We start from the raw sequence: 27,459 nt of genomic DNA, 5'->3' as shown, positions 1-27,459 counted from the left end.
AATTGATTGACCCAACTCTGCAAACGGGTGAAACTCAGGCAAGGTTTGAGAAATTCACCAAATGTATCTATGTATCTATGGATCTTGGAGGTATCCCATATCACGTTGGAGCATCTGGGTAGGCACTTTAAAAGAACCAAACACTCAACGCAGCTGTTATAACTCAATTGTCTGAATGTCAGACAATTTTGAAATTGAAAATTTCCTTCTTCAGAGTGCTGCTCCCCTTCAGACCCATCCATATAGATATGTTCCTCAACCCTTTCTCCCTTTTCTAGCAATCACCAAATAAATATTTTTAGTGACTCAAGTGCGTACTTTTCGGCGCTCTCTTTTTCCGATTGTCTCACCATAGATAAATATATATTTATTGCCGGTATGTGGAACTGCGTCATCCCACCAGCAGCGATTCATAAGCGGGATATGGCGCAAATTGAATGAAACAAAACGAAACAAGGGGTATAAGTATGCAAATAAACTATTCGACAGTGGTGAAATGACAGCTATAATGCGCACACCCCCATTGTAGATAGATAGTATCTTTCCTCTTCGACAAAGAGCATCTCAAATGTCCCCCTTTGAACAGAAGTAAAGAGACATAAAGAAAATAAATGAAATTCGTACAGCAACAATGTGTGTTTATAGCATTCTGGCTGCTTATTCCCACGCATCCGTTGCCGTTTTCGAGTGTATCATAAATATTATCGTCTCCTAATATATTCCGTTCCTTTGTTCAATTCTTCAATTGAGAGCCATCAAAGACCCTAGGGACCGCCTTAACTAACCGATATGAGTTCGAGTTTCCCGTTCTCGGACTTGGACGGAGGCCGAAGCAGAGCTCTAATTAAATTTAAATTTCCGCCAAATGGCCTGATAGTCACAATAGGGGTCAGGGCAGCAAATGCATTTAACAGGCTGCCACCCAAGCACTGCCCCTAGGCGATGCGATGCGATGGATGCCCCATGTTGCTGCTGCTGATGTTGCAGCAGTTGCAGTTGCAGTTGCACTTCGTGTTTTGTCTTTGTCTTGGGTGATTCCTCTCTTCGATATCACTTACTAAACGACACTGTGGAAAAAAGAAGTAGAAAAATGTATGGAAAAAAATGTATCATAGAAAAGTTAAAAATTATATATTCTCAGGGTCTTTAGATAGGTCTCTCTACCTAAATATTAAAATAGATAATCCAAGGATTCTGTATAGAATGTTAGAGTATCTTCAGATTTTCTTACAACTTTATCAATAATTTTTGAGTTATATTGAATGATTTTCAAATCGAAAAAATCCAAGAAGAATCTATTGGAGAAAAATATATGTTTTCACGGATTGAAACAGTTAGACGTAGGTTTTAGGTTTTGTTTGTTTTCCTGTGTACGATCTTCCCATTGGATCCCGCATGTATCTGTATCTAGTCTCTGACAGGCTCTTTTAATTAGCAGCAGCAGAGAACTCTGGACGCGGGCACTTCTATGGCCGCCTCCAGTGGCAAGGAAACCCTAAATAGAAGCACTGGTGAATGGCAAGACATGGAACCCAGAGCTTCCAAACCCAACCCTTCTCCCCTTGAGATAAGCTGCTGTTGCGCACATTTGGGCAGGCAAAGAAAATGGAAATGGAAATGGAAATGGCACAACCAAGTCGCATTGTATGCAGCTGCCGCAGCAGGAACATCACCAGCTCTGCCATCCAGCGGAAGCAGAATCGGAATCAGAAGCCAACGAGCTATCGCTTGGCACTGCCACAGCAGATAAACAATGACAAGTTGCACTCGACGCTTTTGCGCAGATGCAGCCAGGGAATGGAAATGGCAATGGGAATGGGAATCGAAATGGGAATGGCACAAAGAGCCACTTCCTCCAAACACAGGCTGGTGCATAATCAAATCCCAGTCAAACGAACAGAATCACAACCGAAAACCTGTGCGCTCACCCAGGGGAGTCAGGCCGGTCGGCCCGCAGGCTTCTCAGGATCACATCAAATGCCATCACCGCACAGAGTTGTGTTCCCCAACCAGGTCCACGATTAATGAAGGGCGCAGGCAGCAACAAGTTTGGTGGAGTGGGGTCCTGTGTACTGAGAAAAATGCATTTATCACTCAGAAAAATTATCCGGAATATGACATACAATCTTATGACCACCTTGACTGATTGGTGTAAACGACACCTTGGAATTAGGATCCTAGAATATTTTTTACCTTGGGAATTCTTTTCTCTTTACCATGATTACCCAAAGTTATGATTATTATTCATTAAGGGTTTAATTTATTCATAGCATTGAGATTTCAATAGTACAACTTAACACGAAGTGGCCATGTATTGGATAAATTTACTTTCGAAACGATTTAGTTTAAACCTTAATCCTTAGCTGAGCTTTTTCCCAGTGCAGACATAGACCCAGACCGAGCTGACCGCAGAAGCTGGGCTGTCTGGGTGGGTTTCTGTGTGGTTCTCGGTTGTTGGTCCCCATCAGTGTCAACTGCAGTGGCAAATATGGTGACAAACGACACTAAAGATTGCACAGCCTGTTGTCTAATGGGGAATACTACACAATTTATCGATTTAACGCTGCCAGGCACTTTTCACTGTGTGTTTGTTCGCAATTGATTAGAAAATATACGCCATTAGCCAAAGGGAGAGCGGATCGCAGGTTAATCTTGGCTAGGGACCAGGCACCCAGCCAGCCGTCCAGCTAGGCGGCTCATAACTTCCGCATTTCGAGAACTATATAGGCATTGCTCTGGGGAGGATGGCCAATCAAAAAACCATTTCCAGTTGATAGTTGAAACGTGACCGGCTGTTCACTCGCTTCAGAGGATTGGGGAGGGGAAGGATGGGGCCGCCCAAAAACGAACCGCTGCCAACACGATATCCTACCAAATAGGCAACAAGCAAGCGGGCTGGCTAAAGCCAGTTGGTAATATCTGCTTTTAGCAGATACTCGAATTGAATTGAATGGAGTCGCAAGGAATTGACTGTTGAGCGTTTAAACGTTTGTTTGACTGCTCAACTGGTTGATCCATCCGATGGTGGGGTTCAATGCACCGCGCAATCTCTGCAATGGCAATGGCTTTTCAGCGAACTCTGGCGAATATACCGAAATCATTGAGGACCGAGGATGCTGGCAATAGTTGAGCTTGATTTTCTGCCAGATGCCAGATCTCAGCTATCTGCCTCAGTTTGCTGAACGCCGATTGGCGGAGCGATTAAGCTCTGCATTCAATACGTGTAAATTGTATGCCTTCTCGCGTTCATTCATAAAAATTCTGACACAAGGCCTTGAGCATATTGCCCCACGACGACTATTGCCCTGCCTCCATCCGCTGCAAAACTGATTCATCGCCAGCGATGCATCTCAGTGGGTCGGCTGCATAGATAGTGCTATTGCAACTGTGTTTGATTATGCAAATATTTCTTACTCATTGGCAATATAAGCTAGCTCAGCTCGTTTAAATATTTTTTCTTTGCCAATATACGTTCTATCAAAATTTCAACTTATGGCTATTATATCAGGATTATTATTAACTACTAGTTGATTGCTAACTAGTTAAAGAACACGCTCAAAGCATTAAAGGTATTACCATCTAAGCAGCGTAATTTATATTCGCATTTCGACAAGAGAGAATTTGAGAGAGGGACAAAACACCATTTCTCAATATCAAGACTGCATTATTTATTGTTTTTATACCAGGAGATACATCTACCATGGATATAATAAATTGATGGTAATGTTTTGGGTTCAAGAATCTCTAGTGCAAGCAAAGATTATTTTTGTTTTGCCCCAGAACCCAAGAGCTTTGATCACTGTGCGCCGCGGGCAGCGCATGTCAACCGTGTTGTCACTGCTGTTGGGGCTGTCGTTGCGATATGCATTTCATAGTTTGCATTGATTCATTTCGGAGCTCCGGGCAGACGCCGGCGATCCAAACACATTAGTAATATATGACCGCATTATTATTACTATTTTCGCTGTCGCCTTTTTTCCGTTGAGCCTCGGGCTGCACCCAAAAGTAGCGCTCATTTAAATTTGTCACGGCGCCAGCAACCACGAAATGTTATTATTTTTTGGTTGCATTTCTAAGCCCTGGCTTTTGCTTAGCGGTGAGGCAAGAAAAACGCATCTGACGGCTTGACAGCTGCTCCCAGCAAATGCCCCAAAAAAGAGGTAAAAAATTAAATAAATTTAAAGAGAAGCATATACGAGATACTCAGATACTCGGCGACGGCGTCATCGCTTTGCCTTCATTCAAATTCGTACACGTACGGATATGGGTGTTGTGCAACTTTATTATTATTATTTTATTTTCTGTTTTTTTTTTTTTCGAACGCATTGGGAAAAACAAGGCAGAAAAACAAAAAGACCGAAAATAATGAGCAACATTTTTCGTGGCAGGGTGCGGCGTCTGTGGGTATTTTAACGAGTCGCCAAATGGGCCTGGGAAAAACAGACCTCTATTTGTTCTAATTGATTGCGAGTTTGCCTTTAGTTAGTCTTTGTCCAGTTGTTGGCATTCCATCCGGGAGTGCATGGGTACATATTTGGAGTGCCTGTACTGTGTGCGAACGAAGGATATCCAAATGAAATTACTCACTGGAACAGGCCCGGCTTCCTCCCCCGCTGTTTGTTGTCACCAACTTTCAATTAACGAAATGACAGGCAAATGCATTCCAACTTGTTCCATAAATCCAGGCTGTGGAGCTGCAGCCCGAGGTTCAACAACCCCGTCGTTGGCGAGGGTGAAGCGTTGTTGACACACGACTGGTTGCCTCGCTGATTTAGCCTTGAAATAGTTGACATGTCGCAGGCCTTTCCCCTCCATCCAGGCATCCGAGCGCCCAACTATCCATTCATATCCCTCGGCAGCAATGGAGTAATAAAAACAGAAGATCGCGTTGTAAAAGCCGAACGACGGGCGAACATGACAAGATGCTATGCAGATGTTGCTGCGGCTGCTGCTGGGGTATTGTCATTGTTGAAGTTTGCAGTTTTCTGTAAGATTTCTGATTTATCTTGCACTTATTTCCGAAATGTATTTGCCACAATTTTCCAAAAGAGCTGAAATATTTTCGCCCCGGACTAACAATGGTGTGGAAAATGAAACAAAGCAATTATAATGCAGACTTTCTTTTTGCAGTCGACTTACACGCGACACAAGGCAGAGGCATCTGCGTAGGTTTTTCCAATACAAAGTAATTTATTGCCCTCGTGTTTATGAATTAAACTCTCGACTGGAAGTGGGGGGTTTTTCACAAGCGTTTTCTCACATTTGAAACATGAAATTGTAATGAAACTGAAGCGCGGCTTTTCCTCGAGAGCGCCTCTTGGCCAATTTCAAGTGTGCAGCCAACTGTTGTGGGCCGTGTCTTTGTTTATTTGCTCAGGCAAAATACTATCATTCATTTTTGAGTGTTTATAACTGCATTTCACTTTTGTGCACCGCACTCGATGCGCAAACGATGCGTAATTAAATTGTTTATTGTGTGTTTTTATGTTTCTTTCTTCTCCTCCGCTTTCTTCATATGGAGCGTTATTTTTTAACCGATTGTTTATGAAGTGCTCAGTAATTTATGCGCACAATTTAATTATCAAAAGTAGATTGCTAAGTTCATTGCCACCACTCTAGCACTGAGTTAATAAATGCTTTTCCCTCTCTGCTTTCAGGTGAGCATTTGGTTCCTTATTGTCAAATCCTTGGATTTAATTGCACGACAGTTTTGCGAGGCAGGTAACTGAAACCAGGTAAAGCGCACGACTCGGCTCGGCTGTGCGTGAGAAATTTCCTATAAATATTTGCGACAATTAAAAAGCTATTTCAGCCCGGTCCGCGGCCCCTGGCTCACTCACCTCCTAAGCAAGCCGCTGATTGATGGACTTGAGCTTGAAACGCCACCAATCGATCCCGTCCAACTGGTTTCTGCACTCAGAACAAAAGACTTATAGATCCCATGGGAGGTATCATATTTCAGCAGTTTCGCTTGTAGGTCGCATACTTTGCATAGTTTTAAACTAGTTCGTTTATTGTTAGCAAACTACTTTTTAAATATTTAGGGAGTGAACTATGATCAAAACCAAGTTAGATTCTATAGATCAAACTCTCTTGGGCGGTAGTTTATAACAAATCGTTATCAGATATTTATTCTTTATCTTGGAAGACGACATATGCATACATATAATGAATATTTACCTTGATCTTTCGACTGGACAGCAGGTTGGACGCCTGACAGATAGCTTGGAAAATTTGAAGAAATGCTGTAGCTAGTTAAACATTCTTTCTCCCCGTGTACTAAAATCCGGCTTCGATTAGAACTAGTTGGGTGCTGGCGATGGCGATGACGTTGGGCGACACGTGTAGCCGCCGTCCAGTCCGGCCCACTTGACATGAGTTGCACAAACTCCGCCTGCAGTAGGAGAAGGGGAGGGCCGAGGGCCGGGGAGTCGGGTCTTCCATCATATGGACTGGCTACTGTGCCTGGGCAGCATGTGGCACTTCATCAAGGGCAGACGGCAAGCCGAGACGTCGCCACGATCTCAATGGAGGAGAGCTGGAGAGTTTGGAGTGCAGGCTCCGCTGGGCCTCGCTGGAAATTCTTCGGTGTCTCGCTGGAGAACAAACGCTGCCGCCTTGCAACGCTGCAGCGGCATGCCACATTTAAAATGTAAACGCCAATTGATTATTAACGCGCCAAACCAATTACATTTCGTACCCGATCGCACTTAACAAGCCGACCAAGTTCGGCTCGTAGTGGGTATGGAAATTGCGTGGAACTCGAATGCAGCTCTTTGTGCCAAAAGATCTCTCTAGAGATTGGTGGGCTCTCTAGCCGAAGTACCCTTCAATCGGAGAGTACTTTGGGTTTTACGGGCTCCTTTTGGTAGAGAAATCTTCAAAAGTAGAAAAATGATATAGGTATATTCTATAGTACCTATACCAACGATCATCTTAGAAATGTTTATGTGTGGTATTTGTTTTAATAGTTTCGGAGATCCAACTTTTTTATGTAGGTACATTTTGAGACCATAACTTGTTATAAGCTTATCTTTGGTATATCTAATCAGAACTTCAGAACTCAAACTTTCTCAACTAGAAGTCTCTCCTAATAGGTAGTTTTAAGTGTATTATAACTACAAACTCGTATAGTGAACTATAATATCATCCTTTAGGGTATTTCCAACTCCCATCTCCGACTGCAACTTTCCCATCTTGTTTACGTTTTCGCTGGCCAAATAGGGAGGCGAAATCCCTTTCGAATGGCATCTTGTGCTAATCGCCAGCAGCATGCCAGTGACCCTTTTATGGTCACCAGGCGACGGGGACCGCTCCGAACCCGCGTCGTCTTGATTGGATCGCGCTAGCTTGTTTGGGCTTTGGGCCAGGTGGAGGGGATGGGTTGGGATAGGATAGGATAGGGAGACGCACGCCTGCTTATGGAAAATGCGCCACACTTAGTGAAATAGCCGGAGAAAAGCAATGGAAACGGAAGTGCTTGTTGTTGTCATTTAATGAAAACAGCGATGGGGGAAGGGAGGCCAGCGGAAGGCGTGTGTCTGGACTTTATGTTGATTTTAATCACGGCGACGTGTCACAACTGGCCAAATGCATCGGCTCATCCACCATGCCCGGCTCTTTGGTTGTCAGTGGAAAGAGTGTGTGTGCGGAACTCTCTGAGCCATAAAGGTTTTCTAATTTAATTGACAGAGCCCACATCGACTGATGTTTGCGATTTGAGGCGTGCGATAAAAGCAATTAAATTGTATGACTTACTCGCCGCGCATATATGATCGAAGAGCCTAATGGGCTGGGAAGGGCTGGGCAGGCGCCGTCAGAATGAAGTCCATAAAGTGGGAAACTTGCTCTGCGCGATAAAAGTGAATGTGTTCCCCCCTATCAATTGGCAATTCCATCAATTTGGCTCTAAGGTCAAATTATTTCGCAGCACACCCCTAATCCCTGCTGACGTACTTGAAAAACGCACTGCAACATGGGGAGGTATGGTGTTCTGTTCTGTTCTCCTATGGGTTTTCACTTCCACCTATCGATTGACAGTCGCCACATCCAATTAACAGTTTGCTACTGTCTTGTGCGGTTTTTTATTTTATTTCATTTCTGGTATTTAGCACAGTTTGTTTGACGCGACTTGTTGTCGATATATGTGTGTATGGTACGGTGTCTTTCGCCGCTGCTCATGTACAACAAGACGTCTTTAATTGATTTTGCGTTACATTTATCCAGTTAATTGCTTTAGCCATGTCTTAGAGCTTAAATTATTTCTGACACTGACGCGATCCTTATGAATGACACACTGCGTAGCTGTTTGTAATTCTGGTTAATCACAAAGCTTACAGAGCGTACAGGATACAGAGTGATATATTTGCAAGAAGAGCTGACGGGAGTATAAGACGATATCTGTTAGAGATCTAGGGTTGGAGGCAAACAGCCGTGAAGTTCCCCGATTGCATCATGGCCTAATGAATATGAAAATACACTTGGTTTTATTATAGTTTATGATTATATCTCTCCCCCACATGAGTCAGACAGTAAAGCTCAGTCGTGTGAGTACTTCTAACACTTTCTAAGGTTATCCCGTTAAAGTTGAACCCCAGAGTTTTGCGGAACTACCTTGGGGAGCTATTTTTTCCCGCCGAATATTAGAGAAAACAAAATAGCTGAAACCGTAATTCCTATGCAATCGTTCCGTGAGTGCGTGTATCTACAATCTAAGATCCCTCAACTATCTGAGGCACTCAACGGGCCCGAAACGACGTCGCCGGTTAATGACGCTGCTTGTTTTTAGGTGCGTTTGCGCGAGTGTGTTTGCTTAACCCATTTATTATGTCTTTTGCCGTGCCATTGATGCAAAAGTAAACAAGTTAAGCGGCTTTTAATTTTATTATTGTACGCCATACGGTACGCAGCAGAGTATCGTAAAGTTAAGTACACAAATGGAGGTGGAGCGGGACGGAGATAGCGCAGCGGCGGCCACTATAAATCAGCCTAATACATTGTTCGGCCAATTATTAAGTCATTACCTGTAGAGTATATATATAGAGAGGTGTGCGGATTGCCCATTTCAGCACATTCCGCAACCGCAAATGATTGATACCCCAAGAATACGAATGATTGTGACCTTCGGCTCGGCGGACAGATAATAGTACTACAGCTTTCAGTCCTCCAGCAGGGGGTCGTCGACGTTCTCCGTTAGGAGGTTTTAGTGGTTCGGAGGAAATGTGCTATGCAGCTGGGCGAGCCCATAAACAAATCAGGTTCGATCCGATCCAAGAATGTCTTGGCGTCGTGCGCCTCGCCTAAACAAACAAACAAACATGCGGTATTCAGTATCCATAGGAGGCACGTAGTCTAGTTTATTAATTTCTGAGGAGCAGTAGGGCCCGCTCACGAACCCTCGAGCGTATGCATGATCCACCTCAAACTGGAACTGAAAACTGTTAAGAACCCGAGTGCCGAGTCATCCCACATGACGGCCGGATTGTTCCTATTGTGACATTGTTATATTCAATATGTAGAACGTGTTCGATTTTGAATGCTTTTTATGGCCGATGCGACGCCGGTCGTGTAATCGTAAACTTCGCTGTCGTCCGATGTCGTCAAAGCGAGTCCTAGAGTCTCCCAGATCGTGAGAACAGCATTACGGGGGCCTTTGGATCGGAATCGAAATGGAATAAGATGACGATGACATAACACGGGCCATTAAACTATACTTAGTTGTACGTATGCGATTGGCAGATAGGCCAGCCCATCCGATCCGGCGAACGTGCAATGAACTGCTGAAGGTGATCTCGAAGGCTGATAGCAGTGAGGCCTCCTTGTCAGATTTAATTGATTATGCAATGTTTGTTATTATTAAGCTCCAGCTTTAACTGATGAATACCTGGGATGTACTGGCAATTTCCGCGTGTTCGCGATGCATGGCGGTTGGGTTTTAGTATGCGTTAATTGTCCCCGCCTCCGCGAAAACACTTTTTCCTCGGCTTTTCAATTTGATATCGAATTTCCATGTTGCCTACAAGCAACAGCTAATAATTGCTGTTGCTACAAAAAAAAAGAAAAGAAAATGTTGCCAGCACCCACCTCATCCTCCCACTAAAAGTTGTGCAATATGCGTGAGCTGCTGCTGCCGTTGCCGTTGCTGTTGCAGTTGCAGCTGTTGCCGTTGCTTCCTGCCCCGGCAACATCAGCTAGCAACAACATTTTACTTGTTAAATTATTTGCTTAACACGAAATAAAATTTTGTTAAACATGTGCCACAAAGGAAAAGGTGAAACAACAAGCAGGAGCTGCAAGAGCAAAAAAACGGCAACCGCCAAACAAAAAACCAAAGCAAATAAAAAACAAAAGCGAGCAGCATTTGCATAACTACGCCGAAGCTTCCGTTAACAATTAAAAGCACAAACACACATGGGGCCCCAAGCATAATAACCATCTTATGTCCGAGGCGCATTACCCAACAAGTTCAATAAAAGGTTGCATAAATCCGAAACTGTATCTTGCCCCCGAAATCTCCCGCTCGATAATTGCAGCCTGCTTGCAACATCTTCGCTGGAAGCCTTCAAACCGAATATATTCTTTGATTTTCACTGCTCAAACGGACACTTCCTGGTCGCCCACACATGCGGCACCGCCCCACGCCCACTGCCGTCCATTAAAGCACCTGGAAAAGTGATGGTGTGAATGTACAAGGTGCAACGCGAATTCCGCTCGCTTCACATGAAAACCAAATTCGAAATCGCTTAAAACGGCACTTGAGCTTATAGTTTTTTTTAGTTACAACCGCTGCCGTTGTTTACGACTCTGTTTTGTGGTCCCGGCGTAATATAGAGATATATATCTGGTATATTTGGGGGCTGGCCGGGGTTTTATCTGCAATTGTGTTCCGCTATTGCCGGCTTAATAAATGTTTATGGTGATTGATGCACACGCTCACTCGCCTTTTGGCTAATTAATTCCAGCGAACCCCGAGACCACCCCATCTCCACCGAGCCCACCAACGGATGCATCTTTATGGCCAATCATAAGTCTGCCCTTGGGCAGCTGGACTTCCCATGGGCCGATAAGATTGGCCCGAAACTCGCCGACAGCTGATTAGATTACCCATTGAATTATAATCCTAATACTCGACTAGGCTGACGATATAGCGCCGACTAGGTTTATGCCGATAAGGCTCATATAATTTCACCGTATCACGATGTCTAAAAATATTGGGTAGTACGTCAGTGACAGACGTCAAGGTTAATTTTAGTGCATTTCTATTTTGGAGGTTGAATTTCACTTTTAATCGAATAGCTAGAAAGCATAAGCTTAACTTCAGTAGATTTGTAATCTTCGGTTTAAAATTAACGTTACGGCTAGAAGAATGCACCTGCTTAAAGGAAAGTTATTCTTGTTTTGGGGTTAGATTTGACATTAAATCGAAAGGCTGGAACACTCTTGCAAGAGGTGACCCACCTCTAACCCCAATCCTAATTCACCCCCCTAGCTTTCGTGACAATGGAGCGTGCAATATTATCCCCATTTAACCCGTTTTGCGCTCCATGCAAATGTCCAAGCACAGTCACCTGTTGTCTCTCCATTTGCCTCGTTATAACTGACCATAGCAATAAAGGCCATTTAGAGCGGCGGCCCCGAGATGCCCGAAACCGAACTGAAAAGCCAGTTGTCTTCGAAGAAATGAAGACGGCAAGTTGGCCGGCCAGCGAGAAAGAAGAAAGCAAACTGGGTTAAATTCCATGCAAAGCCGGCTTCCAGCCATCAGCTCTTGGCACTCTCAGCTGGTTCTTTTTCTGCCAACCACTTGGGAGTGGGAATGGGAATGGCAATATGACCAGAAGTTGGTGGCAGCAACACCTCTCGCCTAATATTTGTCTTACACGGTTTTATCCGACATTTGCTGTCTGCCGGGGAGTGCGTATTGCTTGGGTTTGGTTTTGGGTTCGCACTGCGGCGTGAAAAACCCGGTGGAGTGTGCCAGAACACGTTTTGGCTCGGAGGAATCCCATCCCTTCCTCCGTTCCGCTGGTGACATTGTACCGCTAACTCGTGTTGCCACAACACGCTGCCATGTGAAAGATGATTGACCAGCCAGACGGGCTGGCGGAGTATCTCAGGCGCAGAGTATCTCAGGTGAATGAAAAAGCCAACTGTAAATCGCATTAAGTATTTGTTAACCAGCAAAACGAAACGTGGAAATAGCTGGAATATTTTCACTACCAACTGGTACATGTAACTTATATATGTAGCCGGTGCAATCGAGTCGGAGTTTAGCTGGCCGGGCGCAGATCGAATGTCACACGTGTGTTGTGGGCCCCACGTCGAGTCCGTTGGCCAAAACGCGTTTTTCGGCCAACAAAATTATATGAATGTATGCATCACAGGCTGGAAATGAGCGGGTTTTTCACTGCTTATGCCGATTACCAATTTTTTGTTAAGCAGCATTATTATTTTTATTTTTTTCCGCCGGCTGAAATGTCAGTGTGAGCCTGAGCCGCAGCCGCGACGACTGGTTTTGGCCAAGAGCCTGGCCTTTTGGTCAAAAAGGATGTTTTTGGCGAGGTGGTGCGGCAACTTTCGTTGTTGTTTTGTTTCCGCAACCGCCACCGTTTTATTGTGGACGCTGTTATTTTCATTTTTGCCCCAACTGAAAGTGAAAATACGAGTATTTACGGCAAAAGGCAAGAAATTTGTTTGCATGCCGAGATGCTGCCGCCTGTTGACATAACCATCGATGCAATGCGACGAGGATGAGGATGAGGATGGGGATGCGGAGATGAGGACCATCTCAGCTGGCCATTAAACTGGTTAAGTAATAATGATTTGATGTGTTTCATTTGAATGCGCAGAACGGTGGACGATGACTTCACTCTCTCCTCTTGCGGTTGTTTACGTTGTCCATTGGCGGAACTTTGGGTTAAACATTACTTTAAAAGCATTTCCATGCTTTAAAGTAAGCAAACAGAACAAAGAAGACTGTGTGTGTGGTACATTTTCCTTCGTAAATAATTTCTCATTCTGTTTATCATCCATTTCGGTGGTAAATTAAACGATGCAGCTGATGAGGAGGTGCCAATGGGTTTCGGGGAAAATCCCGGGATTCTTCTAAGCTGCTCAAAAAGCTTTTAGAACCCAATAACTTTCCCACACACGACGACCCAGATCGGATCAATGGAGCGGGCTTCTTTCACCCGAACACCTTCGTTTTCGGATTTCGCCGGTAATTGATTATTTTGGAAGCCCATCGATGCCGGGCGGCTATGATGTATGGGGGATATATGTTTGTGCCTCGTCGGTAATTCTTTTCTCACGTCATTGCTGGCCTAAACGCTTTTCAATAAGAAACCGACGGTCTTTGAAGCAGGCCGCCCGGCAAAAGATCAATCCACACATGCGGTGTGCCGAGTGGACTGAGTGAGTTCTCTTTTAGCACAGTTGCAGGCCAGGCAGGCCCCCAGTCTTCGGACTTAGGAACTCGGACGTGCCACTTTTTGGTCCGCTGCATTCGCTTTGTCTGCAGCACGAACGGTTCGAACATTTTTGGATAAGTACACGTACCCAGCGTGCATTTTGTGGCCACTGCCTCTTTTCATCTGCAGCGCTCATTAAGCGCTTCTAAAGCATTCTAAAATGCATTTAATGGTTTAATTGTCCCGGCAAACACTCGATGGGGAGTGCCGCGTCCCGTCTCTTTTGATGGTCGCTCGTCGCTCGGGATGACAGGCTGTGACGACCGGCTGTAAGGCCTGTCAGGTAGGGACTCATTTAATGCAAATCAATTTGGCAAACAGACATAAAGCTTTCGGGCTTTATTGGTCACGCACAACGCACAAATAATTTGGTAATTAAAACGAGATACAGTGGAACCTCTACAGAGGTGAGAAGTTTGTTGTTAACCAACATCTGGGTATTATTTTGCTCACGAAAATGGGATTGATCGAATATATCAAAAGAAGAGAAAGCAAAGTAATCTATATAAAGGATTAAAGGCTGTAAGTTTCTGCCAAAATGTTGACTTCTGGTCTAAAAAGGCATGACCACATAGAGAACAATATTAATAATATTTAATTAATTATAGCTATGACCTTTTCTCTTTATTTATTTTCAATAAATCCAATGAGTCAAAACTAAAATATAAGGAAGATGGTAAAGCAAAACCTAAAATAATAAACATTAAAAAACAAAAAGGTTGTTTAAAGTTTTATTATTAGATATGCTATTTATTTTTGCTTAAAAAAAATATTTAAGCACCTGGAAAACAGCTTAAAAAGGTATTACTTACAGAAGCCAGTCTGTCAAATCAATATGATGAACGACAGCAATTTAAATGAGAACTGCCTGCTCAAATATATATTTTGAGGTTCCATCCGGCTGGGTGTGTCAGCATTATGGGGCGACTTTATGGCTGAAAACATATAGGTATAAAGTATAAGTATATTGAAAGCTCTTTGAGTGGCAGATAAGCAAATGGCCGAAAATGAAGTGACACGAAGCGGAAATCGAATTCTGAGCCGCGTTAAGAATCTTGGGAACACCTCGAACCCCTCCTCCTTCTGATTGCCACATGCTGGTGCTGCTGTTGCTGCTTTTGCCAGACAACAAGCCAAACAACTCATGACTGCAGACCGCCGTGAATTGGACTTTGCCCGCTGGGCGTAAGCAAATAGCAAATGGCAACAGAAACTTCATAAATTTGTTAACACCGACGCAAAGGCGGCTAGAAGCTATATGCAATGGAGGCCAGCACAAAGCCGAAATGAGCTAAAAGCGCAACAGGACAATAAAGAATGACAATGACTTGGTTACGACTCTTGGAGTTTTTTATCGTGGTAGTTGTCGGCGTCGTGTGTGTCACCCACGCACACGTGTCCCGAGGTTCCCAACTCCATAGTCCCCGGACCTCAAGACCCCCATCTAGCACATATCAGCTTACTCACCTTTGGAGACCCAACTTCTGAGGATCGGGAAACACAAGGAAACTTAATTTGCTGCCATTAGCAAAGAGCCGAGAAATTCGCGCTCGAGGAGTACGAGTATAGAATAGAAGTGCTTTTTCCTGTGCCTCCTGTTTGTTTTCACTATTTATTTGCCTTGCTAGCTGGCGGCATAAAAATAGAATAAAAGCCAAGAGGAGTTGAACTAAACACTAGTTGCCATTGTCTACATCTCCGAACGGACGTGTGTGCCTTGGCAACGACTTGGGGCTATTTATTTAAGTGAATTGTGAATAATGTTGTCTGGCGCCAAGTGGCAATCCCGGCTCAGACGAGGCGCTCTAAACTGAGAAAAAGTCACTCCTAAATCAAAAGTATTATCTCTAAACAGGCGGACACAGCATTAACTTATAAACGTTCTTTATTATTAGCTCAGGGTTTAAAAGGTGACAGCTTAGACAGTCTTTAAATAAAGAAGTGGCCGTGTTTAAGGCTTTTTTTTAAGGCACTAGAGAAGTGTAGAAATATAGAAATGGAAGAGTTTTACTTATCACTAGAAATGCAATATTTTCGTTTGTTAGTACGAAATTAAAACACAGTTTATTCTGCGATATTTAGGAAATATCCCATTTTCCACCAGTGTAAAACATGTTCAGAAACAGCACCTACGCGGATGCCCACCGGCCAAGCGGGGCTAAATGACATTTAACCCTTCGCTGCCATGCGGTACCCGACACAACCCTTCCCACCTTCAAAGGCAAATTCAATTTACAATTTTAATTGTGATTGCAGACATCTCTGGCTCGCTAACCGCCGACCATCAAATTGCATTGGACCGAGCGCAGACAGACAGACGGGTTTATTGATTTTTCATTTGGTCTGCAGAAATCCGTGAAAACCACTTCGCTTGTTGTCTCACTTGTTTCGATGCAATTATCCTCCAGCTCTCGATGTTTGCTTTGCACTCGCCGGCAACTTTCCAAGCGAACTTGACCCTGGACATGGCGAAATACAAGTGTTAGTTCATACCTGGTTTAGTTTAGCCGTGTCCTTACATTTTGCACTTGAGTTGTCAGCGCGGGCAGAACGATTTATGGATCTGCCACTTACTACTTGCTATATAAATTCATGTTTCTGATTTTGGCAATGTTTTTCTGATTTACGGATTCGTTTTTTCCAGGTCACACATCGTACAACCGGCCAGGTGATGGTGCTCAAGATGAATCAGCTGCGGGCCAACCGACCCAACATGCTGAGGGAAGTGCAGCTCCTGAACAAGCTCTCCCATGCGAACATATTGAGGTAAGCCAAGCATATCGTAAGGCCCAGCTTATCGGCAAAGAATTGCTGCTAAATATAGCCGATCATGTATTTATTCTAATCGCAAGTAAACAAGAACACAAGTAGTGAAGCTGGCTCTTATGGGTCAATGCCATGACTCATTCTCTGATTTTAATTGCAAACTTGACTCGACTGCGAGCCTCATGAATGATTGTTGTTGTCGACTACACTATAAACATATAAATGTACTCATTCCCTCGGCCTTTGATGATCATGTGGTCCGATTGTGTTTACGCATTCAGTTCGCACCTCGACGCGAATTGACCATTCATTTAAATGGATTACGTAAACAATTTAATGGGTTCACAGCGCGGGTCTTTATTTTGGATTCTACGCAAATACAGTTCATGTTCTCCGTCGGATTCAATTCAGTTTCGCATATTTTACACTCGATTTCGGTACTTGTTGGGGTAAACGCTGCGCTGGCTGGCATCATCAAAACACTGACCTATGCTAAAAACTGAGAGCAGAATATACGAATGCCATGGGGTGTGATTCACTTTTCAGCCCGTTGTAAGTTCCGACATCTGAAAACTGACATCATTGTGGATATGAATTTTTTTTGAAATGATGCGAGTGCTTTCAAGTAATGCTGAGCAAATATCTACTGTCTACCCAAATGGGTTTGTTATGGTTTTTGGCGGTTTGTTTATAATTTGGCATTTTCAAAAGAGCTCCATTCCAGTTTGGAGTTCAGAGCAGCGGGTTCAAGACCGAAATCACGCAAAACATTTCCGATGCCCGAGAGGAAAGGTCAAGTTCAGGAACGGGCTGTTGTTGCACCGACTGCCTGTAATTACCTTGGCAGTGACCAGGTGTGTGTTGGTTTTTTTTAAGGGGAGAGGGGGTTAGGAGGGGACCCTCTCTCGGGTCACACACAAAAACTGCTGATGTAATTGCCTGGCTGAGTGGCAAAGTCTGAAACAATATGGCAAAGGCTCATGACATTGTTGTCTGTCTGACTTGACTAGATTTAATTGCCAAGCTGCGTAGCTTACTCACTTCGCTGGCTTTTATCGGATTATTTATACTATTTCTGTATTTTTTACATATTGTTTTTTCGTTTGGATTGTTTCATCCTCACGTGACTGCACGCAACAATGAGTGCCTGATGGCAGCGACTTGAATTGTATGCAATTCTCAGGCACTTTTTGCGGCTCTACGGCTGCTGTGGCCGTTGCCGTTTTCTATTTTAGCCACTTTTTCCGTAAACTGCCAGGCAGACAGGCCAATCCATTTTGCACCGCCCATCTTTTTCCTGTTTGCCTCCATGAATATGCAATTTCTGGCTTAGACCTTTTTTGTTTCCCCTTTTTTCTGGCCCGCCCTTTCATTTACAATGTTAACACCCCGAAAATGGGAAGAGACATGTCTGCCTCGATATTAGTTGTCATTCTTCCCACCGGATTGTGTGCGCCTGCAGCCATTCAAACTTTAACCTCCTATAATCCGAAGGAATCCGTTATGGAAACGATTTGCTAATACCCCTGGCTCACCAGGTGAAGGAGGGGACCACCGACCACCTGATTTTATGACATCTGCCTTCCAAGTATCATCACACAAACAGCTGGGTGAAACGTGCGGCGAATCGCAGTCAGAGTATTAAATGCAACGACTCGGATTCTGCTGATTAAATGCCCTGGCCTGGCCAACTTATTTCGCCGTGTGCCCGGCTCGTTGAGAGATGGATTTGGGTCAGCGGAACAGCCAGCTATCCAGCCAGCTATCCAGCCAGCCATCCAGCCAGCCAAGAACAACTATGCTGCAGCTGCCAACTTTTCTTTATTCGTGGGCATTAAATGAAAATTCTGAAAAAGTCTGGAATGCAGCTACGGCGCCATCGGCTGGCTGGCTGGATAGTTAAATTAAAATTCAGCCACACGCATTTAGATCGTTGTTTTATGGCTCCCCAGCAGCAGGCCTATTTATACTTATTTCCACACTGGAAGAACAAGCGGTTCCAATCAAGAGGCACATGTGAATTGGGTTCCTAATTAGAGGTTAAATATTGCCATAATAATCGAGAAATGTCTTCATTATAATATCCAAAATACTATCATTATAAATCACCTGAAAAGGGGTTCAAGTCAGGCAATTACTGTTTAAATGTGTCTGGCAGTACAGCTAATTTAATGGCGTAAATACGTGTTATGGCCCACTAAAACATGCTACCCATAAATGTTAAAGCAATTGATTTTTTGCCGCCTTAAGTGAATGCTGCACCCTCTAACACCCGATAGCTGTTCAATCTTGTTTTTAGAGGTGCATTTCAATCATCTTAATTATGGCATTTCATGTGTGTTTGATGGCGTCTCCATTTCCCCCAGTGCACCCATATGGGGGCCACCAGTGTTCCGCGCGATTGAACCCTGCCCAGTTCCGCGATCCGAGATCCTCGCTCGGCGATTGTGATGCGGATTTTATCAGTGGCGTGGATCGCTAAGCACTCCGCTCCCAGATCGACTAGTGACTGACTGACGGGCTGACTACCTGCCAGTTAGGAGTTAGTTAGGCGCTGCTCTTGTTGGCGGGCATGTTTAATGATGCTTAACGATCGCGGCTGTCGGCTAACTGTCAAATTTTAACAGCTACACCGCTGGGCGTCCATGCGGGCCGCCGCCTCCCATGGCGGACTGCCACGATCCGGCTAATGAAGCCTATTGATTGGCGTCCAGAACTAGCTGTACCGTTGCATCCTCCTCCTCCTCCCCCTCCAGATCTCTGTCTAAACCTGCCTCGCAGTCCGGGGTGTAATGCCAATGCAGTCGAGCGTCAATAGAACTAATCTTTGGGTAATTGAAACCACCTTTCTAGCCGGCAGCATGCCGAATGTATAGTAATACACACTGCGCTGCACCCACGCCCGAGCGGGTGACTTATTGGCCACAAAACTGAAACTGAAACTCTCACACACTCGGCTGAGTAGCTGAGTAGTTGCCGTTGGCGTGTATTTTTTATGGGCTTATCACGCGCCCGCCGTAATGCGGAATGTCGCACAATGGGAACGGGGCGGCGAGTCAGGCAATTGCATTGCATTTGTCGCCCAGCCCGCCCCCCTTGGACCCACTGAAGAACACCCACCCACCCACATGGCTTGTAGCTGCCGACGCTCCCAGGCAGCCGCCAGCTTGACAGATAGTCACTCTACTTACCAGCAGCACTGTGCACTGCGAGAATGTTGAAAACATGGTGTTTTAATGGAGGATATTTTATTGGATAATAAAAAGCACTTTGACTGTCTACCAAGAGCCAAACCTTGTATTCCAAAATAACTTTATAGATGTTGTTACCACAGTAAACGTTAAAGTAACTAAGGGGTAGGACAGAATACAAGGGACAGGTCATCAATGACCTGCGGATCGGTATTGTACACCGTGCGTGTGGCGGCAGAGAATGGGCAAGCTATTTCCTACGCCCGCTGGTATACATTCTTCTTCAAACATTGTTAACAAATTGTTATTCAATATAGTTGAGTTATAGAGCCTTATTCTTTATAGCAGAATAGAAAGGTTAATAATTCCAGATAAGACAACAAACCAAGTAGGAATTTCCTACCTAGATCATCGATTAGTGTTAGCTCACCCCCCGGGTTTTATAAACCGTTCTTGGCAGTGCACTTTGAGCATTGTTTGACTCACAATCCCACTGCCAGTTGACTTCCACTGAGTGCCTTTCTCTGGATGTAAACACGGCTGCGATGACGATGGTGGCGCCGGGTGCTCTGCACCTTTTGTTTTGCCCCCTTTTTAATATTAACTCCAGGGGAAAGCAAACATGCTGCTGCCATGGGCTCTCAGCGGCATTTAAACGCTCATTTAACGCGAGTTAAGCCGGGTAGTAAGACATGTGACAGTTCTTGGCCCAGTCGGCTCATTACGGCGGCAAACAATGCTGGAAATTCCGCAAAGAGCTGCTGTTTCTGCTGCTTCGGCTGCTTTTCTACTGGCTTTTTGCTGTGGCGGCACTTGATCTTTGCGCCCGACTGCGATGCCAAGCAGGTGATAAGTTGTGGGCAAATGTTGACAAATTGTTGGCGGCATGCAAATGTGCGCGGGTTAATGACTTCAGGTGTTAAGAGCTTGGACCACCGCGAACTCACGCTTCCGCACGAGTGGCTGCAGCTCTGACCCCGATTCCGTGGGACTTGGGCAATCGGTGGGTAGCTATTGATAAACCCGGCGTTGGCGTTGCAAGAGATTCCACTAAGGTCAGATTGCACTTAATTGAGTAGCTCGATAGCCAGGCGATGAGTCAAGAGGCCCGCCGTCGCCCGAAGGTCGCTTTAGAGCGGGAATATGGCTTTGTAGTAGATGCGATGCGATGCGATGCGATGCGATGTGCCTGCCACAAGCCTCTGTTTTTCGAGGGGCCTCACACTGCACACTGCACACTGTTGTGTCTCTCTGGGCCATTATTTGTCTTGGCTTGATTTGTGTGTCGCCGAGCGTTGGCGGCTCATTTCTGTCCCCTTTTATGAAATAAAATAAAATGAGACGGAATGAAATGCTTGCCAATAAACCGAGATGCCTGGCCTTGAAACGAATGGGCGCCCAGTGGCACATTGTTGTCGGGCTAATGAAAAGATTGCCGAGACGGGCCGAGATCAAGCAGAAATTGTTGACAATTTAATGAGAATTTTATTGTGCAAGATGGGTTAAATTGGCCATTCATGAGTGAACTCCGAGATCCGAAATCCGCCACCCGCCATCCGCAATCGGCAATCTCCGCATATATAATTAAGCTTTTTGTGTAGTGGGGGATTTAGTGTCTGGCCAAATTGAGTCCTTAATTTCCAGCCCCTGGTAGTTTGTACAGTTACCAGGCTCTAGACTCCGGACTTTGACAAGCTGCAACAGCAACACCTGCTGCTGCCGCAGTAGCAACATCAACAACATCACAAAACCGAAGGAGAGCGTGTCATGATTGCGGCCATATAAACATTTCTCTTTATTGCCTAATGGATACCTGACTGCCAGACTGGTTGACTACCGCTCGCAGTGCACTTTTATCAGCGCAGCTTTTCATGTTTGCTACTCCCCGATTGGGGATGGCGTGGTATCGCATGGTATGGCATGGAATGGATTGTCAATCGTCGATTCGATAGCCTGTAATTGCTGCTGGTCCGTGTGGCACGGATCGAAGATCGAGATCGTTGCCGCTGCAGCCAGTGCAAGAGAGCTAAATTGGGTTAATTTCTGATTGATGATCAACATGGCCTGGTAAACTGTCGCGCGCAATTTCATTAGGCAGCTTGTTTTCAGACGCCCCAGCGATCAGGTTGTTCGATCTGGATTTGATTCGATCGTCAATTGCATTGACGTCAGTATTTGCATCACGGATTTTGGTTAGCACTTGCTTCCGAGCGTCTATTTATGGATCCCACAGAGGTGGGGGCTATATTTAGACCGCTGGTTTGCTTACAGCAAGCCAGAAATTATGCATTCCATAGAGCCAAGCAAAATCGATCTTGCCTTTGGCCTTTTTGGCAATGTCAGACGGTGACAGACGGCTAAACTCACTGACCCAAACTGGGTTATGCATTGCACTCGTCTTGTTTTCATTTATTTTGGTAATGCTTTATGTCTCGGTCACAATAAAAAACATCCCCGGCGCACAACAACGCAATTGCAAGTCATTGAACCCACGACGGCATTATTATTATTACATGCAGTGTACATTTCTGTGTCGCTGTAAGTGCCAACACATGTAAAAGCAGAAAAAAGCAGAGCAGCAGGACGGATGAGTAATATGTATCGCACAATGCACAGGGTTTTTTCGGGGGACAGATGCAGATGCAGATTGGAATTTAATGAGCTGCCTTGCATTCCAGTTCGCTGTGTGGCGTGTTGTAACAAGTTTCTTGACAGCAATTACTCACTGAATTTCCAGATGGATTATCTCTTGCCGTACACCCTGCCAGGCGATAAATCGCCGCATATTTGTCTGCATAAATCGCACTTGTAATTGCCGGCTTCCGCATGCTGAAAAATAAAGCCGTAAAATGGCAAATAAACGTGTCGGGCAGGCCGATGTCCCATAAAACATCTCTCACCCAACGGCCAGTCTGCTGGCTTATTGGCTATCTTTTGGCCCGGCTGCCAACATTCACTTCCAATTTGCGTTTGTCCATTGTCTCTTTTTCGTACGAAATTATGTCATCAACTTTCAATCAATTTCAATACACTTCAATCAGCTTTGCACAACAAAAAGGCGAGCATTAGATATTCAGATTTATGCAACACCCTCTCTGGCCATGCATGAGCTTTCTTTTTGGCCTGCAAGTAGATGGGACTGTGATGATGGCGGTGAGATGGCGCGGTGGCTTGCAAAGACGGTCAGCAGTGAAAACAAGAAGAGGAAGTAAAGTGGCAAGAGGCAGCGAATGTTGCCGCTGCTGCTGCTGCTGTTGCTGCTGCTGCTGCTGCTGCTGCAGCTGCAATCTGCATAATTTTCGCCTCACGTTTTGCATATTTTTCTAATTGAAAACCAAATTCAATCATTTCATTTCGAAATGCAGCGGTCGCAAATGCCGAATGCCGAATGGTAATTGCAGTTGGCAGCGTTTAGGACCATTTATAACGCCCATTGCCACGCCCCCGGCTGCTGCTGCTGCAGCTCATTTTGGGAGCTGCTATTACTGGGCCTGGTCTCTGGGTTATTTGTTGCTTGCCTAAAAGCGAATTTTGTTTACTTTGTGTCAACCTTTTAACCCCGCGATCGTGCTGTTGCTGTTGCTGCTGCTGCTGCAGTTGCAACTGCAATTTCTGTTGCTGCTGCTGCTGTTGATGTTGTGGTAATAATTTTCAATTAAGCACAAAATGCTTTAATGCTCCAATTCGATTTGCCAACATTAAATGCCTCCGCGGTGGTTGCAACACACACGGGTGAAAGAATTCCAAGCGGGATTTTGCATTTTATTAGCCTTAGCCTATCTAATAACCAAGCTGGCCAGCGGCATTTAGCGGCTTTAGTTGGACTCGGACTCCGTCTTCGTCTGCGTCTGCAAAAAGTCTGGGAAACCAATTGGCGCAGTCTCGCTGGGGAAACGTGCAAACGTGTCAATTTATGGTTTTCATTGCGACTTGCAAGAGAAATGCCGGCTGCCGACTGTCGATTGTCGAACGAACACGGCGTTTTCCCGGGAAAACTGTGTAATGCTTGTAGCAAATATTGTAACACCGAAAGCAAAGCAGCACATTTCAATTTAACCCAATCCCATCTCCATGGCTGCAGGGCAAAAAAGGGAAAACTAAAAAATGGTGGAAAACCCGGCGAGAAACAAAAAACAAATTGAAAGTCTAAACGTTGCCAGAACAATGCTTCTTCGGCAGTTTCAGAGGTTTATAGCCGCTCGAGTAGTTCTCGCTTCCTGCACCTCGGCATCTTGAACTGCAGATCTTGAAGTGGGCAAAAGCCTAGGCACCAGACACTCGACGTGTATTCATTTCCTGCTGCAGAATGGCTATAGAGACACCTTTGCCGGGATCTCCGCCTCCTCCTCCTTTCTTCTCCTACTGTTTTGCGCTTCCAGCCAATTTGAAGTCGACGAACTGGCTTCTTTATGTCTGGCCACGCCCACTGCTTTGTTTTCGCTTTCGATAATTTATTAATGTGTTTGCGGTACCGAAAATAACGAATGCGTTATAAATTAATTGCCCAATTAACAAAGTACTTTTGGCAATCAAACCTTTGTCGATAATGGCCGCATTCATATTGCGTTTCCTTTTCTGGAGCCCCTTGACTTCAGTACCTTTCCATCAAATGCTAACCAAATGCAATCCTTTCTGTCAACAGATCTCTTCCTCAAAGCCCCGTTGAGTTGAGAACGGCTTAAAGCGCACATTAAAGGTGTTAACTGCAGGCAAATCCTCTTAATGTAAGCCGCTAATGGGCAGGAAAAGGGCATTGGGACACGGGGATTGGGATGGGCCGGGGCACTCTCTCGGGGCGCTAATCGTGTATCACGCAGGGAAATAAATTGAATTAGAACCGTAAATCCCGGCGATGGTCATGCAAATGGAAGTGCTGCCTGCTGCACCCACGGTCACGAGGCGGCATAAAGTGGAAGGAGGCAGAGCTCAGAGGTGGAGGTGGAGCTGTGTGTCTTGGCAGAGAGGATGTGCGGCAGACAGAAACCCTCGGGCCTTGGAAGTGAACCCGGGCCTGGGCCTGGGCCTGGTCCCCTGCCATCATCATCGCCTTCAACACCTGGGATCGACGAGTTGTTGTCTCGCCTTTGTGATAACTTCATTTCGGATCCGCGCTGAGCCGAGCCCTTGGGCTGTCTGAAGGGCTGAAATGTGTCTGCCACACACTGGCGTGGCATCTATCATGAATCTCAAAAGGGTCATGCCCCTTGCCCAAGACATTTTCATTATTTTTTATGCAGCATAATAACGTTTTGTGTACGTAAATAAAGTCAGATCTCCATGGTTAGAATTTTATAAAACCAAGAAATTCAGGCTTCTATAGGATTAAGACTCAAAGCAATAATATAATGAAAAAATTGGGAAAGTCATTTTCAATAAATCAAGAATTTTATACTAATTTGTAATTTAAATAAGAGTTGAGTTGAGAGTTTTAGGAAATATTTGAAATATATTTATTATCAGTCAGTACTTATTAGTTTATTTTTAATGCACAAGGCCGGTTCATGTTGTATATGTTGTACTATATTTGGTTTACAACATTTGTAGATGCTTTTTTTAAGATTACTATTTTTCCCATATTTCAGTTACTTAAAAGGGAAAATTTTTACTTTATTTTGTTAATGGATTTAAATGAGCAGTTCCTTTGGCATGGGTTCTACTGTATTATCCCTAAATCAAGGTAAACGTTTGATTACCGAAAAGCCAGTGACCAGACAGATTTCCATTAAGCTCCACTAAGGGCGCTGATGATTCAATCGGGCTGCTGTGATTCCTAATGCCGCATGTCACGCAAGTCATTAGACGCCGGCAAAGGGCCTCTGGATGGATTCAACTGGTGGTCTAGGCCAACCCCTTTTACAACGCATACATTAATGCGTTGAGACCCCGAGTCCTGGTGTTATGAGGTGCCGGGGTTGGCCGCCACATTTGATTGCCCTTGCCCTTACGTCAGGGACCCAGTCGCACCCTGGAGACCCTGTCCTGCGCTTTATTGACAGCCTGACGGAAAGGTGTCTGTTCCTGGGGTGACAGGTTGCGTGCTCAAAGCAATTACTTGCGCCCTCCACAACGTTTGCTAAATTTATTAAGGATCTGATGCTCTGCGGCTAGGTTAATAAAATTAATTTGAACTATAAGAGAAAATTAATGGCCCAATCGGCCACACAAACCTAAATCAAACTTTTCAAATGCCACTTGGCGGCCCTTATACAACTTAGCTACAGTACATATAGCTTAAAGAAGAATCGCACGGCAGCATGACGAACGATAAAGCTTATATGGCACACGCCTCAGAGTTACCAACAATTTGGCAAGCGATTTGTGCGCCAAAATGGAGCATGTGCGGTGATAGTGCCTGAACGCCCGATTAGACCATTTGACAAAAGACGAATTTGAAACGAAACCCTTATCAAAGTGAACCTTATATTGAACACCTGCACGGGACCTGAGTCACATGCTCCAGTCGGTTGGCAATATTGTGGTCTACTTATATTTCATTCAGTATATGTCAGCATGATGTACCATCTTTAGTTTGAACCCTTCAATTTCGTAAATGAATTCTTAACCAATTTGTAAGAAAGGTTTTCCTTCCTTTGCTTTGCATAACATCTTATCAGGGTATCCATAGGATGATGCAACCTGTCCTGGCCTCGTACTTGAACGAAAGTTCATTGTCACCTCGGAGCATCGTTGTCAGCCCTGTCTGGCGGCATTTAACCTTTTTTACCTGACTGCACATTCTGTTCGGTGTGAAGGAGTTGGCAGAACGCAGACGCATGGGTTGCCACTTTCTTAATAAGCTTACAGTTCCGGTTCCCAAGCCTGCTGGCGGTGACCTCAGCTTGTCCCCCTCCGGGAATGAGTCAGTATCAGTGGCTGGTGAGCTCCTTAGGCTTAGGAGTCATTGACATTGTCTGAACAGGAAGCGGAGATGAGTGCCCAGGAAGTGGTTCCTTTGTTCTGCAAATCCTAGAAGATGGTATGCCATCTCCCCATCTTTTCCAAGGAGCTGGGTGTCCAGTCGAGGGAAAACTTTCTCTTTTCGTTGCGTGCTCCTGCCGCATCGGGGCTTCGAATTACAATTTCGCTGTGCATCGGAATCAAGGCTGAAACAATGCAAACAGTCAGTGGGGGGTGGCCGATTGCATGTCGACCGGCGATAAGAAATCTGGGCTCTGGGGAGTTGCAGTGCCCGTCAAGTTGTGTGACTGAAAGTGAAACTTATTCGGGCCACTCCGAATAGTTTAGTTGCAATGCAGGGGCAAACTTTAACTGACGTGCTGGATTCCTTTTTTCCGTTTTAGCTTCATGGGCGTCTGCGTGCAGGAGGGCCAACTGCACGCCCTGACCGAGTACATCAACGGCGGCTCCCTGGAGCAGCTGTTGGCCAACAAGGAGGTGGTGCTCAGCGCCACGCAGAAGATAAGACTGGCGCTGGGTATAGCGCGCGGCATGTCCTACGTCCACGACGCGGGCATCTTCCACAGGGATCTGACGAGCAAGGTGAGTGTGCTACCCTATCCAGAATGCCAATGAGCTTCCGTCCTAATCCCCCATCTCGTTTCAGAATGTACTTATACGCAATCTGGCCAACGATCAGTATGAAGCCGTTGTGGGTGACTTTGGTCTAGCCGCAAAGATACCAGTCAAATCGTAAGTGTACCCTGGTGTAAACCAAAATATCAGATAAAATTCAAATATAATTTAAATATTCACAAACTAATCCTCAACTGGGCTTGCTTGCAGTAGAAAATCACGCCTGGAGACCGTCGGCTCACCGTATTGGGTTAGTCCGGAATGTCTGAAGGGTCAGTGGTACGACCAGACGAGCGATGTCTTCTCATTCGGCATTATTCAGTGCGAGATCATAGCCCGCATCGAAGCGGATCCGGATTTGATGCCCCGCACTGCGTCGTTTGGCCTGGACTATCTGGCATTTGTCGAGCTGTGTCCCATGGATACACCCCCTGTGTTTCTACGCCTGGCCTTTTACTGCTGTGTGGTAAGTTTTGGCCTGTCATCAGTTCAGGAAAATA

General features: G+C 45.1%; 1 protein-coding gene across 2 annotated transcripts in view; it reads left to right on the top strand.

Annotated features, from left to right (window-relative positions):
• LOC108031440 (uncharacterized) overlaps positions 1–27,459 on the top strand; it is a 50,155-nt gene that overhangs the window by 17,845 nt on the left and 4,851 nt on the right. The window contains exons 3-6 of one of the 2 annotated variants that reach the window (XM_017104870.3): positions 16,114–16,235; positions 26,728–26,926; positions 26,991–27,076; positions 27,173–27,425. In XM_017104870.3, the coding sequence (XP_016960359.1) occupies positions 16,114–16,235; positions 26,728–26,926; positions 26,991–27,076; positions 27,173–27,425 (660 nt within the window). Of the gene's footprint in view, positions 1–16,113; positions 16,236–26,727; positions 26,927–26,990; positions 27,077–27,169; positions 27,426–27,459 lie in introns of both variants that reach the window. The other variant, XM_017104869.3, reaches the window with a different exon arrangement.

Source organism: Drosophila biarmipes, chromosome 3R (assembly GCF_025231255.1).
Source record: "Drosophila biarmipes strain raj3 chromosome 3R, RU_DBia_V1.1, whole genome shotgun sequence".
In the NCBI taxonomy this organism is placed as follows: Eukaryota; Metazoa; Arthropoda; class Insecta; order Diptera; family Drosophilidae; genus Drosophila; species Drosophila biarmipes.
This window is presented reverse-complemented; position numbering and strand designations above follow the sequence as displayed.